The sequence below is a fragment of the Pygoscelis adeliae genome, unplaced genomic scaffold (assembly GCF_000699105.1).
Source record: "Pygoscelis adeliae isolate BGI_AS28 unplaced genomic scaffold, ASM69910v1 Scaffold67, whole genome shotgun sequence".
Taxonomy (NCBI): Eukaryota; Metazoa; Chordata; class Aves; order Sphenisciformes; family Spheniscidae; genus Pygoscelis; species Pygoscelis adeliae.
In genome coordinates, this window is record NW_008825271.1 from 7,407,440 (window position 1) to 7,423,576 (window position 16,137).

The window sequence follows — 16,137 nt, forward strand, 5'->3', positions numbered from 1 at the left end:
CTGAACCCTACATGACATCTTTAATCTCCTGATTTAGAATCCATTGTCCTCTACCAGTTGTCACTCTCCTGAAGGAATGCAAGAATGCTGCCAAACACTGAAAAACGGACAGCCGCAGCAAAGGGCTATCAGCAGCAATCTGGAGGTGCTCTGCCAACAAAACACTTAAATGTTAGTTTAAAAAAAATTCCATCTCCAGGTTCTTCCATTATTAATTAAACATTTTCTGGTTTCCAAGACAAAAATGCTTGCTCAAACATGTCCTTGAAACCAGAGACATCAACACCGTAAGCTTTCGAACTAACATCGAAGGGCAGCTCTCTGGCAGGGGAAAAATACCATGACTGGCACGAGAGCAGAGCTGAGCACTTCTTCATGCAGTCTGAGTGGACTAGGCACAGGTGGGGCACGTTTGATGCTACAGCCCAGTATGACAACTGATTTCCTGCTCTTAAATACAGGGTGAATATTTTGTACCCACCTACAGCCAAAACCATGGGCAAATGGAAGCCAGCATGGAGGGTCAGCATGTCCTAGCCTGTGTGACAGAGGCACTCGACCCCTTAACCGAACTAGCAGTAGTTTGGTACGGGCTCCAAAGGAGGTAAAGGCCTGAGCCATAGCCGGGCCGAGAACTCCTCTAGTTCCAATCTGTTCTCTGAAAACCCACAAAGGAGCAGAGTGACACAGTGAGCACCGATATATATGAGCTTGGAATACCAATCATGCAATTAACACATGAATAGCAGGTGGCTTTTCCAGGACTCATTCATCAAGGAACAAAGAATGTTGTGGGTACAAGGAGTCTCATGCATACCTTTTCCATCACATGTAATTTGCCTACGAGCCAACCACTTTATCCCATAAATATGACAGCCGAGGTGAGCCTTCTTTGAGCTCTCCCTGCTAGGCAGCGCGGCTGCGTGGCAGTGATCCCCCCTTGAGCTGGGACAGCTCTCAAAGTTGCTCCTTGAGGCAGAGAGACCTTTTACCAACGACAGATCTTTGGTAAGCGACTGATATCGTGCATAACCTTGTAGTATGGTAACTTTGATTGCATGCTGAATTGATGCTAATGAAACATTGCAAATACAAACCCTTAGACATAAACCATTGACCAAGTCCGAGACTAGGTTTGGACCTAGCCGCACCTAGACTCCTCTCTGAGAAGGAGTTTAGAAAGCAAGGGGGTCCACTCTGCACCGTGTGACTCAACGGGAGGGTCTTCCTTACCCTTTGTGTCTCCGGTCTCTCTGTGAATCATTCTAACTTGAGCATAACTCAGTTTTCCTTTGTATGTTTCTTCCATGCAGTAATTAATAGAGCGAACCTTGCCATCGAACCTAACATGTAAGTCGGACTTTCACAACATCATATTAAAACCACATCTGCTAATATCTTTGATGGTGATTTTTTAAGCGATCTAAATCACTCATTTCCATGACAGCCTGCTTCTGAATCACCCTTCACCTGGCAGCACAGACACAAATAGACACTAAGCCTAAATCACCAAATCAACAGAAACTGCTATCCATTTCCATGGACTTTTATTCAAGCCTGTGCTGTCACTCATTTGGGATGAAACTCTCCAGTAGGACAAGGCCTTACAATTACATTAAAATTGGACTTTAAGTTTGGGACAGACTCTGTGCTGCTATTACAATTAATGTAATTGCAAGGCTGTGGCGATGCAGCCCGTGCAGTAAGCACAGACATGTCGATCAATAGCAGAACAGGCCCTAAAGCAATTTCCATCCCTCAAAATGGCAGTGATTTGCAAAACACTGAATGATGAATTCTGTAAGAATGATTGGCTTAAGCGTTAATAAAATCGTAACTATGAAGTCTAACTTTTCTGCTAGGACTGAAAACCATATGACATATCCAGAGCAGGCTGGAAACTAAATCGCAGAAGAATCACAAACTCCCACTTCAGTGGGGTCAGGACTTCATCTTAGGCAGGTCTTTTAATCATTTCAGAGCAAGGAATTCAATGCAAGTCCTTCACATTTCAACCTATTGCCTTCATCACTCAAGCATCCATCCTCCCAAGGACTCAGTGTGCTGACCTCCACGCAAACCCAGAGCAGAGCTCCTGAGTAGAACATGTTCCACTTTCTGTTGCATCACTTCACCCAAATTAACACCGAAGACAAGATGCCTTCCATCCTATTTGTGGATTTTCACTTATCCAACCATTTCTTTCTCCCCATATTAGCACGAGCCGAACCATTTGCAATGTAATAATTTCTTGTAATATAAATTCTTAGTTTGGGAGGAGTAAATTAAAAAAAGACAAAGTAAAGAAAGCTTTCTTGGTTAGAATTTTGGTCAATGGAATGTAAAGATTATCATTTATTGTAGATAACAGCTATATAAAAAAATGATGCTGTCAATGTGAAATGAATAAAATAAAGACAGTATTTTCACAAGCTTTCCCCAATGGCTTTAAGATAAGGCCACTTTGATATTGCAGGAAAGAGCTTGGTTTCAGCCTGCTATACAGATTGATACACTGGACTTGACCATTTGTGTGTTAAATGAGACTCCATCTTCTTTTTGTTACCGAACTTTTCCCTCCCCTTTTGAAACACGATGAAATATGATACACAAAACATACACATTCACCAGTTTGTCTGCAATTTTTTTCCCCCTGACTCCCTGGAATACACAAATCTTTTCATATACAATCATATTTCACGCAGTTAAAGTGCACTATACCAGAAGCTATGTTTTACCCTATAAAAGACTAAATTAACACTGAATTGCTCCTTACTGGTAACATAGATATGCATCCAAATTGAAGTCGTCGTCAAAATCTGTTGTATATATTAAAAGTTCTCATTGTTATTTAAGAAAAAAAAGGAAAATAATAAGTATTTCTTCCTCTTTCTTCTTCTCAAAAATAAATATACCAGCAAACTTCACAGAGTGAATTCTGCTCCTTTCTGTTTTAAAGGGAACCTATTGCTCAACTGAATTGCTTTCGCTACCTTATTACTTGAAGAGATTACAGCCAAGGCTGTATATTGTAGCTACCCTATATTTAGAAGCTGGATAATAAAACACATAAATAACACACTGAATAAAACATTAAGACATAAAAGGAGTTAAATAGAATAAAGGGCTAAAGCTTATTGTGTGCTAACCATGTCTGACCCGTTGAAATACAAAAGGACTCATAATTCTAATTAGTAAAATGCACAGTTATGATTTAAATCACGAGAAAGCAAACGCGGTGCCTGTCTGCGGCTGTGCACCGGAGCCCCTCTGGCAGCCTTGCAGGGCCCTCTGGTGGAACTGGGAACCATGTCCGTGGCAACCCGACAGCACCTCTAGGAAGAATGACGCTCCAACCCAAAAATGAGGGGAGAACAAGAAGCCTGGGTTTTCCCTTTTTCCTTGAAAGCAGCAATATTTCTAATACAAAGCTGCATTTTTCAGACACACAGCCTTCACTTAAGTAGACGTAGTCCTGGAGCCTGTATAAGGGAGGAATTTTTCCTCTGACTCCAATGGGGACGGGATTCTGTCCACAAAGTCCTTAAAGTTGTGAAAACCTGCAATTGATGTGGAACAATCCAGTCTGCAACCAGACCGCCTGAAACCAAAAGCATAATGAAGAGGTATTAAACAGGTCTGAATTCCAGCTGATGGTGACATTTCACATTCAGAGTTAAAAAAAAAGCAGACTCAGAGGGACCGGCAGACCAAAACAATGTCTGATACACAGACATTGCGTCCAGATTGACACAATTTTAAATAGCTATAGTAAGGCCGGTGCCTATGCTTCCCTCAGCTATTGTCACTGCAAAAGACAAACTCTTCAGAAGAGTAATTCAGAGCAACAAAGTCAGATGAATATTCTGAATCAGACATTTTGCCTATGTTCAGACATACTGAAACAATGTCCTCAGTACACCAATTGCTACTTTAGTGCATAAAGGAGCAGCCTTCTGCTGGGATGTTCCCAGTATCATTTAAGCCCACCTGCCACTCAGCCCCAGAGTCTGGTCCAACAGCATCACTGAATCCCTTATTCATCCTTCAGATGAACTGTGATGTTCATTTCTTCTTCACTTGATGCCTGCTTTCCTGATAACACACCCCACGCTGACAACTGATCAAGGTTTTACCTATCATAGGCTGCTATTCCTCTCTTGGTACCTAGTAGAGGGCAATGAAGCATGTACTTTCCCAGTGTGTTAGAGTGGTCACTAGGTTTGGGGGGGGGATTCTTCTACTCCTTCAGGGTACTGACTTCTCTTTGCTGTTTGGGACACAGAAAAGAATTATTAAACACCTAGTTCAACACATACCATCTGTACTGCCTTCAGCTGGTCTGGTTTGCTGTCCATCAAGGGTAGATCTTTGCCTCAGGTCCATGTACATACAATACTTGCCACTACCAAATGACAGGAGGTCTGCTTCTGTGACAAACAAGTAACTTTGACCATCCTACTGAGAGGTTAGACCAGCACCTCCTCAGAGAGCACCCAAAGAAGGACAAAAAAAAGAAGAGACAGACACGTTCTGAAAAAGATTGCTTTCCGTGAGCCATAGCAAGGGCAGAAAGAGCAGCAGCGAGGAGAGCCTTTGTCTTCTACGTCAAGAGCACTGCTGCATTATTCACTCAGATTGCTCCTACACAAGCCGAGCCTTTCCAAACATCTGTCTCTCCCTGTTCAAGCATCAATCAGAAGAAAACAAAGGAGAACACTCGTGGAATCCCAGAAAATTATCTCAGGTCCCAGTTCAGGCCCTGCTCAGCAGAGTCTACAAGAGAAGCTCGTCTTTCACATGTGATGGAAGTCACCAGTCACCTGAAAACCAGCTAGGAGAGCATCCTGGTTGCTGGAGATCACATCTAAGACGCCGGGTAGCAAATTACAAGTTTTCAGCTACATTTCACTAAGCAAAGATGTAGAGTTTACAACAGCTCAGTCTGGTGATAATTCCCTCCTGAACCCACTTCCCAATCTCTAAGGTCATGCATATTTGCTTGCCACTGCCATTTTTAACAAGACTTCTCCCATTTAACCCCTGATAACCCTGTAAATTAAACTGTCTGCAGTGCAACAAGGAATAAACTCCGTGAAAAGAAGTTGCTACCTATTCCTTCAGTTGGCTAAAAGACAAAGCTGTCCCAGTGCACTCAAACACAGTGATTTATCTCCAAGATCTGCATCATCCTGCAGGTGCTGTAAGCAAGCAAACCATTAAGGCTACCACTGAAGTCTTCACTTGAAATCACAAAGAAAAGTGAAAATGTGAACCGTGTAAGACAATTCAGAGGCAAATTTGGTCCTGCTTTAAGCTACAGATGTCTATTAAATATATGGATTTTGGGTATGTTAATAATAATGGACTTTCCAAAAATCTAGACCCTTCAGCAAGCAGGAGGCCGGAAGCATTTCAGGTGAGCATCATCACATAAAACACATTAAAAAATAAAAAATTGGCATCCTCAAAAAAGCCAAGCTGCACTGGTAATTCATGACAGAAACCGCTCAGCTGGCTGTATCAATTAATGGTCTGCAAGTCCAGCCCCCACATGAGGTCACCTGAGGAAGTGTCTTTTCAATGCTTCATCATTCGTGGATCCTGACTTATAGCAGTGAGGTGAAAACAAATCTTTTCTGGTACTAAATGTATGTGGCTTCATTCAGCACAGCATGGAATTGATAGTTATATCAGTATCAGTTAGGTACTCTGGGAGTCTGAAATACTGCCCAATTTTAAATAGCTATAGTAAGGCCGGTGCTTATGCTTCCCTCAGCTATCGTCACTGCAAAAGACAAACTCTTCAGAAGAGTAATTCAGAGCAACAAAGTCAGATGAATATTCTGAAGTGTTTTCTCTACTTAGATGTAAAGGGAGCCTGCTGAAATAATCTGCATAAGCAGCATCTTCAGTGATCTAATGGTAATGAGAAGGAACATTTCTCCTCTACCTTTTGCCTAGTTAACTCTGCCAGTCAAAGCAATTACGGTGTTCAAATGAAAAATAGGCTGCAGCCTCCAAGCTGGGCTCAAGACCCACTCTGCTTCAAAGCAATGGCAGGACTGGCTTGCTAGATTGAACAGTCTTTTTCTCCACTAACAGTTATTCAATGGTGGTGAATATTTTGCAGAACAAAAGAACGAACCAGGTCTGTCTTACACTTTATTCCAGTGAAGAGGCCCTTTTTGTCAAAGGGATTGCTCAATGGCACTCTCTCCCACTTTTCAGAAACAGGATGGTTATTGGGTCCTTAAAGATCTAGTCTCTGTTCCTGTCTGAATGTTGCAGAGAGCTGTCAACTGTCATTCTTTCAGGCACCATCTAACATGACCAACCAAAGTCAATAACTGCCTTTTCCCAGATTAGGCTCCTTAAAAATGGTAGTATTTTGAAAAGAAAAAAGTCAATCCCCACTTTTCATCTTAAATGCTATTGTCTGCTCTTGGTTAATAAACTTTTAGCTTTAATGAGTAAGCATTTTTTCCAAAAGTGATAGTGATGTCAAGTATATAGCTTGAAACACACTGATTTTCAGGAGCAGACACAGCATGTTCTCAAAAACCAGCTCCTCCTAAAGTACCCCAGGCTAAGCACCTCATGCCTCATAAATAGCATGTATTTCCCACCTCAGTGCATACCTGTCACGTTACAGCTGCTTGACACAGGACAGAGCCTTTGCCAAACTCAAAGCTTGAATTCATCCCTCTAATGAGCTTCGGGACATTTTATTTTGAAAAAAGTTAATGTTGTCTATTGACTGCAAAAATTTTATCTCAATTGCCATCCAAGAACATGCTAATTTGTATTAAACAAATGAGGCTAATTATTTGCTTTCCACAAAACAGACTACACTAAAAGCTCTAAATTGTTTGCTTTCCTGATGAACAAGGCATTGTCTTGCTCACATAGATTCCATCACAGATCTGATCATATATTAGAAGGTCAATCGAGGTGTTGTACCAAACAGCAAAGATAAGATGAGGCTGGGAAACACAGACCCTTTGAGAAGAGCCCCCCCAAGCCCTCTAAATGCTCTATGATACCATATGCCAGACACAGGGAGCTGGAGAATCAAAAATGGGGTGACTGTTTCATCTCTACATGGAATCATAAAGTGGGATGGGGGTCACTTCAGTGTACACATAAGAGAAACTCATGTCTGGGGAAGAATATGACACCATAGTCTAAAAAGGTCCATGAAGGCTCCAGCTTCAAGGGTGTCTATTTGAAAAAAGAGCTCCGTAATCTGACCAAACTATTCATGCAGAGCAGAACCTTTCTTTAGCCTACCAAAGAAAGCACTGTACACAAATTTGCTTAACAGTTGAGCAGCTTGATTGTGTTTTACAGCACCTCTTTGATACGGGGGAAAGAATTCTCATTGTCAATTAAAAGTATGCAAGAATTCTTACTGTCAATTAAAAGTATGCAGTCAAGCATTCTGGAATATTATGTTAAAAATATTGTCATAATTCACATAACACATGAGTGTTCATCATACAAGCCCACAAAATAGGATCACTACTGCCTTATTACAGGTATTTCCCTTAGGTACACACGCAAAGTGCATCTTTAAAAGACAAAAATAACATTTCTTTTTACAAGACTCTTCCCTGAATGACAAAAGCTGCAGAAGGCTGTTCTCCAGGTTTTGCTGCGTAGTCAGCTCTGAAATGCTCTGCTAAGCAACAGTTGTTTACAGGAAAGGTCAAGAGGGCCTAATTAACTTGTCATTGTGCATAGACCCCCTTCCTCATTGAAGTGATTCAACTAGTTTCCATAACAGCTACCTGCAAAATGGTAATACGGATCATCCTCTAACACTGTATTCACTGGAATTGCTTTATGGGCTTTTGCTGCAACACGTCAGCTATTCTCCATAACCTGTGACGGCGTTTCACAGCAAATACATATGAGTGCTCCACAGCACCAGGGAACGCAGGGCTGGTGATGGGATAAGGCAAGGAGGGGGTTTGTGTAGCTCTTAGGTACACACACACTGCTGATGTGCTATGGGCATGTAGATAGAGCAGCTATATGCAGGTCAGAGTCAGTCCTGCTTGCCAGGACTGAAGAGATTTTGGCGAGCACATGAGGAGCCTTCAGCTCCTACCTAGACTATCACCAGAAGCAGCCAGGAAAGAGATCAATAGGTTGTCTCATCTGGAGGATGGAGCCTCTAACAAATGCATCCCCACTTCCTAGTGCTGAGCTGAAGTGGATGCTAACATTAGACCTAGACCCACAAGAGTCTGCCTCAGAGCTGAGAACATTACATCTGTATTTAAGGCATTACACCTAATTTAAGAATGAGATTACACCACGCTAGCAACACTTGCAGAAATCCCCAAGCCAGCATGAAGCTAACTATGGTACTGAGAAGGCAGTCATCTCATCATGATGTTGCAGCCAGGCTTTTGACCTCTCCTAAAAAGCAGAGCTCACAGGTGGTATTTTGTTAACTTACCTCTCTCTCTTCTGGGATCAAAGGTGACACAGGGCTGACTCAGCTATCCAGATTTAGGACTTGCACTGATATCTTTGCATTAGCATTAGTACATCCATATTTATTTCTGCATTCAAGCTGATGTGTCTGCTCAATTCTAGCACGGAGACGTTGCTTCGAAGATGCAGTCTGGTATCTCTTCATGAAGCCAACCCAGCTTGTTCTGAGCTATTTCTGTTATTTATAGTAAGATAGTACATTGTGCCTGGTAGATATACCCTACTACAATAGCACATTCTCTTAAACGCAGTATCTTTCTGTTTGCCTCACTATGCAGGTTAGGAAAAGGAGCATACCACAATCTGAACTAAACCACAGTTCAGTATTTGTGTAACTTAGTGAAAGAACTGGCTAACATAAGTCTGAGGGCTTTGATCTATTGCCCACCAAAGCCAGTGATACCGTTGTAAAGTCTCTTGATAACAACTGGATTAAGAGGGAGAAGATAAAGATACATTTCAGAGTATCTTTGGAAAAGGATAAAGCAAAAGGACACGAACAAATCCCAAAGTCCTAGCAGTCATGAAGTCACTCCAAAAACCGTCTGGTGAGCTTCAATACATAAAATTACTAAAGAAAAACCATGAAAATTTACAATAGCTCATTTTTTGTTGCTGTTGTATTTTAACCCATTGCACTGATTATAACACACTGTCAACAGCCTCATCAATTATCCATTGCTAAAAAGTGGGCTGTAACATTCTGCAAGTGGTATTAATTGGTCTCAGTAGCACATAATGAGTTTAAAAGCTCCTACCTGTGTGCCCCCGGGGATGGTGGCTAGAGGCGGACAACAATTTACAGCAGACCATTAACACATAGACCAGAAAGAGCCAGTCAGATAGAAGCATTGATTTGGCACAGAATCTCATCCTGGAGGCAGAAAAGGAAGCAGGTGAGTGAAAGAACAATATGAGTAGGGAATAACATAAAAATGATGCAGGGAAGGAAAAGCTGAAAAGATGCTGAAGAATAACTAATATGGCTCATTACAAGGTAACACTGACAAAAATCATATTCATGGTTTGGTTGGGATCAATTCTTTGTTAAGCATGTTTTATAATTAGAAGCAATGCAACGGCTATCACACATCATATTACCCCCAAAGACATGTTTATAGCACCACATTAGGAGCGCAATACATTTCTATGAATCTGAGATAAGGGGTTGGTGTGGAGTTTTTTCAGATTAAGATGCATCCACACTCAAATTTAAATATACATATTTATAAGCCATGCTATATTTTTAAACTGCACCTGCCTCAAAATCATAGGAACATCACAGCAGAATGTCCTTTTTACTCAATACTTCTCAGGACATATTTGCTAAAGCTACCAGCTCCCATGTAGCCATGGCACATGAATTGGCTGGATCTCCCAAGCACACAACATCTGCCAGCTTTCCTGGAGATCAGTAAGTTTGCTGAGGGTTAAACGCTCACGAAACCAGCACCTCAGTCAAATATGCAAGGACTCACTGCTCTGCCAGGAGTGTTAGAAACCACATTTCAGAAAACAGTTGTTATAAAGAAGGCGGATGTTGTTAGTCTTATTCACGTTAGTGTTAGAACTAAGACCACGAATCCTCAGTAATTTTGCTGCAAATATCTACAATTAAATCCCTCAATAGCTTATGTTATGCCATTCATCATATAGAAAGGTAATCTAATCATTTTCTTAAACTCAGTTATGATGATTTATTACTTGTGCGATACATAAATGGGCATTATGCACTCAAACCCTTAGATATGTTCCACGCTTTCAGCAAATGCTGTAAGCAGGCATACATCAAATTAATTAAAGGCAATTTATAGATTTGCATAAATTGAACTAAATACTGCTTTCATAGCAGTGACGTTAGTCTGCAGTTAATCAGCACGCTGGGATTTAGGCAAGCCTATAATAAGTATGCTTATTTGCACCTTGCACCAAGAAGTCCTTTGAGAACTTCCTTCCCCTGCAGATTCCAGTTCTGATTCTTCCAAGTATTTTCTAAATAAATTTATCTGTATATCTTTAAGATACCTGAGACTATTCAGCTAATTGAATATTCAAGTGCTAAATAGACTGATAGTCAAAAAAAAAAAAAACCCTCATGCCTTAGACAGCTCTACTGTCAAAGCCAGGTGAAGCACTTTGGTCCTGCTTTAAATTTGATAACCATCTACAAATGAAACTAAACAGATCCCATGTTTCCTCATTTAAAAGTACCTGTATAGTTTTCCCTTTCGCACATCACAAAACAATTTTGTTCTCTCATTGTGTATGAATGGGAATGTTGATAAAGCCCAAACAAATCACAAATGCACCTATTAATATCAGAAGTTAAGAGACCGAAAACCTGTTGTATGTAAATATATTTTAGCAACAAACACTATTTTACACTTGGGAAAAAAAAAAACATTGGTGAAGAGCCCAGCACCTTCAGCTGTCCTTGTAGACTATTCCAGCCTATAAACCTTTTTAAAAAGCTACACAAATATTGCTAAAAAATAATTCACCATGTCTACAGATTTAAGAAAAAAAAATTACATATAAGTAAGCAGCATTTTAAGGACTGATTTGGCAAAAAGATACCTTCCCTTGCGTTAAGAAGGCGCTCTGTTTTGAGCCCAGTATGTTGCCACCCTGAATGCAAGTGAACCAGGACAGGAAGAAACACACTGAGGCTCTTTTGCAGCAGTATATAGGAGTCTTCTGCAAGCACAAGCATGAATCAAACCCAGAAGATAAAGACGTCACTAGTCCTTGCCTACCCTACAAGTATCCTCTTATAGACGCCTAACAGGCTAATTCAGAGCAGCTACACTTCAGCTAATAAGCATGGACCTAATTCACCTCCTGCACCCAGCTGAACCACATAATGCTACTGCAGCTAATGGGATTGAGTCACTGTGAAAACAGCATAAATGTTATTATTGCTGTTGATCCAATATTAGTCTAAGGAAACTGCCCAGTAGGCTTTGAAATCAACCTACCATTTCAGATTTCAGTCACCCAAATCTTCCCCAGGTAACTGAACCTCATTTTCTTGAGGAGAGAGCTGAATTTAATCTTAGTTTTCTCACTCTCTCCATGAGAAACACACAGCTTACACCTCACACACCAGTTACCGCTAAATAGGACGTCATCATCTGCTCGTCTTGCAATACCATCCCTCTGTGCTCTAAATGCAAACACGGGAATCTGATCCAAGTATCAGTGGAGACCCCAGCTCTGGTGTCACTCTGTAGCATCATAATGAAGACAGGGACCTTCCTTCAGGTTTCCTGAGGTGTGACTGAAAGCAGGATTTAACCCTCAGAATTAAATACCACAGATCAGACATTTTGAGCATGTTCTTTCCGTGTGAGTTGATGGAAGGGACAGGTATTTAGTCAAAAATCAAGCACTGCATGCTCAACAGCTGCTATTTCAGCATGTAAGTGAACCCAGGTGTTCCCACCATTCCCAGGGCAGGAGCAAAGCTGGTCTCAGTGGAAATGGTTGTGTGCTGACCTATTTCAAAAGCTTTCCCAGCTTATGAGTCTGACTCTTTTGAAGTCATGGCCCTGACGTTAGACAGGGAATGTGAAACCAGGTTTCATCAGGTTAACAGAGTAACCTTATCCCTTTGTAAGTATATTCAAGTCCAGGAATAAGTGTATCACTACAAAGCTTCAGCTTAGTTATATCCAAACTGAAAGGCTGCTAAAAGCATCCAGTACCATTAAAATGATACAACATTTGCAAACTGTAGTCTGCCTTGCAGGTAGACAGGACACAAGTCTTCAGCCCGCTAATACAAAGAAATACAAGAGGATCTTTAAAAAGGCAGGGAAAAAACGAAATTTGGCAGACAGATGTAGCAAGGGGTGCTGAGCCCTTCAGCATCAGTGGGCTGCCGCTTTCAGAAATGTCAAGCCTTCATTCTCTGTTGGATTCAAGTGGATATTGTTGCTAACCAGAACAGCAAATCTTCAGTGTCATTTGAAAGATAAAAAGTGCTCTTACCTTGGGGACTTTGCAAGAATTTTGTTCCAGTCAAACACAATTATTTCAGCGTGTTTTTCATAGTTATTCCAGATTCCCATTTGCGGCAGCAAATAAGCCTTTCTGCATTTCAGAATTTTTCCTTCACTTTGGGGACCTAGAAAGAAAGCCATATTACACTGCAATTAACGTCTGGAATGGTGCTGTGAAATAGATCTTCGTTACCAAAACCATTGTTTCACAGTGCCATCTACAGTGCAATCCAAGGCAAACGACAGCAGTCATATTGCTCTTTTCACTCGTTTCCAAGAACACAGAGAAACTGTGATAAGGCAGCTCTGAAATATCACTACATCAAATAAAGGCAGAGTTCACTATACTAGAAATTACAAACATAATGTGTGCAGCTCACTCTGTCCTTATAACCACGTGCCCTCTCGCCACCCAACCACTGTGAAAGCTGTTAGGTCTACGACACCACCACAGCGCAAACAGATTTCCACACGCTTACTTGACACCTCCAACAGTTTGAACCAGAGATTATTGAAGATGGGGAAAACCTTTGATTGTCTTCATAAAGATTTGGCCAACACCCTCAGAGTCTGGCTGCCTCAGGACCAGAGGGTCTGTAGGGTCTCATCCATAGGATCGTGTCTGTGTGATCAATGCATTATAGCACCCTCTGACACTTTTGTCTCTACTTGCTTCCAGCACCACAACTCACACCCAGCCCACCTATACCCAGAAGCTACGCTTTGAAGTCGCTGTATGGAGACACTTTTGCAGCAGTACTGACAAACGTTCCACAGAATAATGACCTCAAACACTCTATTTCACAGACATTCAAGTCTCTTTGCTTTTATTGTTTATATTTGTTCTCTCACTTCTATCCCTGGGCTCAACTTGACCTTCTGCTATTGAAAACACAACACAGTGCAATTTGTGAGAGTAATAATAATGTGGTCTTCACCTACGGAGTGATCACAATAACCTTTTCTCATCTTCTTCCAGCACTCTTTTCATTTCACTCTTCCTTTCATCAATTAGAAATTTGCTTTTAAGAAACACAAAATTACACTATCACATTGGAGAGCAAAGCATCTCTGGGGTCATAAAAGCACATAGGCAGACTCCTTTCAGAAGCTTAGGACAGGAAAGCCCCTGGCTCAATACACTCACCTCCTTTCTGTTCAGAACACCACGAGAAAATAGAGTAATTGCTGGAATTAAAGAGGTACCAGGCCAGCAATCTATAATTAATCACATTTTACTCTGTCTTTGCTTTCCAATGTGGAGAGTTTCAGAGTAAGCCAAAATCGCAACGCAGCAGTTCTAATCAAAACAAAATGTGGGCAAAGAGATGTCTTAAGACAAAGCACTACCATCCTGTATTAATCCTTTCTTCCACAAATACACATAAAATAAAAAAAAATCCGTGTGCCTCAAAAGAAACCTTTTTGAGAAAAAACAAACAAACAGGCTTTTCAATATAGTATTGAATGACTGAAATGGTTGTGTGGTACATTTTTACCCATTTCATAATAGGACAGATGATAGATAAATATATTCTTACAGTGCTCTTGTAGAAATCAATATTGCAATATACTAACTTGGGTTTTAGTGCTTATCTGTTCCATAATTTTTATTAGAGAGGGGAAAAAAACTTGTGTAGATGCATCTACAGGTAAATACTAACTTTAGTGAAACCTGTTCTGTAAACATATGTTAAACACTGGTAAAAGACAAGGAAGTATTGATTATTCTAACTCATTCTAATTAAATGGATACAGCAAAAGCTGCAAATGATACAGCCACCAGTGTATCTTAGGGCTTTCTGATGCCTTCCAGGCAGTGCTATTTCTTAAGAAAATAGGGTTGTTTGAAGGGAGTGTAAGGCAAACTCCTACAGTGCAATCTTAAGTCTGAGATTCAGCTAGCTTTATTTCAAGAAAGGAGGGAGATCAGAACAGAAGCAAGAGGCTCACCTCGTTAATAACGGTAAAAGGAATGCCAGGCTTCTCATGGCGAAACCCATGTTTTGTGCGTATTTTGTGATTGGTGGTTTTAATGCTGGTCCCTGCCTCATCTCAGGGCGCAGCGTTACTTTGGAAAGCAGAGCTGCTTATTTGCAGGCTGCACAAACAAGCAAATCGCTCCTGACCTTCTGCGCCAGGAGCTCTGCTGGGGCAGCGTGGCCTGCGAGGGCAGCTGCTCCCACGAGCGGGCACCAGCCCTCCCGCTGGCCACCTGCGAGCAAACCAAGTGCCACTTTAAACAGAATAAAAATCAGCGTCACCTCCCAAGAGGTGCCGATACATCTGACAACAACTGGAATTTTGTGGATGAAGTCCCTGATGTCGACGCAGCAGGGTTAATTCACGCAAGAGGGATTTGAACAGAAGTTACCCACGGAAAGCAATCTTATGAAGAAAGGGGTCATTTTTATACAACGAGCTCTAGCCAGGAGGCAACTGAGCGCCCACCTCCATCTCTAGCAAAAGAAAAGAAGGAAGGGGGAGAGGGGAAGGGCTCCGCTCTCAGCATTTACGCATGAGCTGGCCATGAACAACTCCTGCTTTGCACGTTAGTTGCCCCAGACCCCGCAACTCTCCTGTGCCAGTATTTAGGGCATCCACGAGCCTGAACTAAGACTGTGGGTTCTGGTATCTAAAGGGAATTGCAATGGTCAGATCTGCTGCACCTCAGTCCCAGCACAGTCCGTCTCTGTGCCTCTGTGCTTGGGTAAAATGGGTATAAACAGCATTTCCCTATGCCAGAGAAGCGTTTCAAGAACAGAAACAATAAAGGTCTAAAGTTATTTGGAAATTGTATGAGCACTGTATAATTCCTTTGACAGATGGAATAAGATAGCATTTTAAATTAGGTACTTTTCCTACCAATATTTACATGTTGTAAAATAATTCTTACGGCTACTTTCTGTAAAGAATAAATTACTAAACCATTCTATGCCATCTTTTATAATAAGCTAGTAAATAATTTAGAAAAACCTCCTTCCGTTAAATATTTAAAAGGCCTTAATTTCTCCATTCTCAATAATTCCTCACTTAAAATAAACATAGCGCATCCCTTAAAAGACTCCTCTTCTGGAAAGCAATTGGTAGCAAGGAGGCCACGGACGCCACACGCTTCACAGGGTGACTTGCCAGCCTGAGAATTTAACCCCACTGTCAGCCCTGTTAAACTCTTTAACGTCCCACCGAATAAAGAACTGAGAGAAAACACAGCAACATCTGCAGTTTCTTAGAAAAAAACCCGGACTATCTAGTCTGGTCACGACGTGTATTTGAAAAGCGCCGCTGCTCGACTTTGAGGGGAAATAGAGACAAAATCAAGGAAAGAGCAAGAGCGAACACCTGCTTGGCCAGTTCTACCTGTTACGCACCAGCTAACGCATGCAGACCGCCCACTGCAGGGCTAAACGACTATAAACGGGACATATATTTAATAATATCCCTCCAAAGACCCCCACAGAAGCAGTTCGCTCTAGGGCCGGAGGGCAGGCCTCGCCCCTCAGGGGAGGGCCGACACCTGAAAGGTGCCCCTCCTCGGCCCGGCCTGGCAGCCCACAGCAGTTTTCGGGCCGCGAGTGGGGAAATCGTTCTGCCCGCGTGCAGCAACTTCATTTTTGGGGGGCTG

At 41.7% G+C, this 16,137-nt stretch overlaps 1 protein-coding gene across 1 annotated transcript in view; it reads right to left on the minus strand.

Annotated features, from left to right (window-relative positions):
• Positions 1-12,581, minus strand: part of FAM19A4 (family with sequence similarity 19 (chemokine (C-C motif)-like), member A4) — a 51,112-nt gene extending 38,531 nt beyond the window's left edge. The window contains exons 1-2 of the mRNA XM_009329851.1: positions 12,502-12,581; positions 9,267-9,382 (exon numbers count right to left, since the gene is read on the minus strand). Coding sequence (XP_009328126.1) covers positions 9,267-9,382; positions 12,502-12,581 — 196 coding nt within the window. The remainder of the gene's footprint in view (positions 1-9,266; positions 9,383-12,501) is intronic.
• Between the last annotated feature and the right edge of the window lie 3,556 nt (positions 12,582-16,137).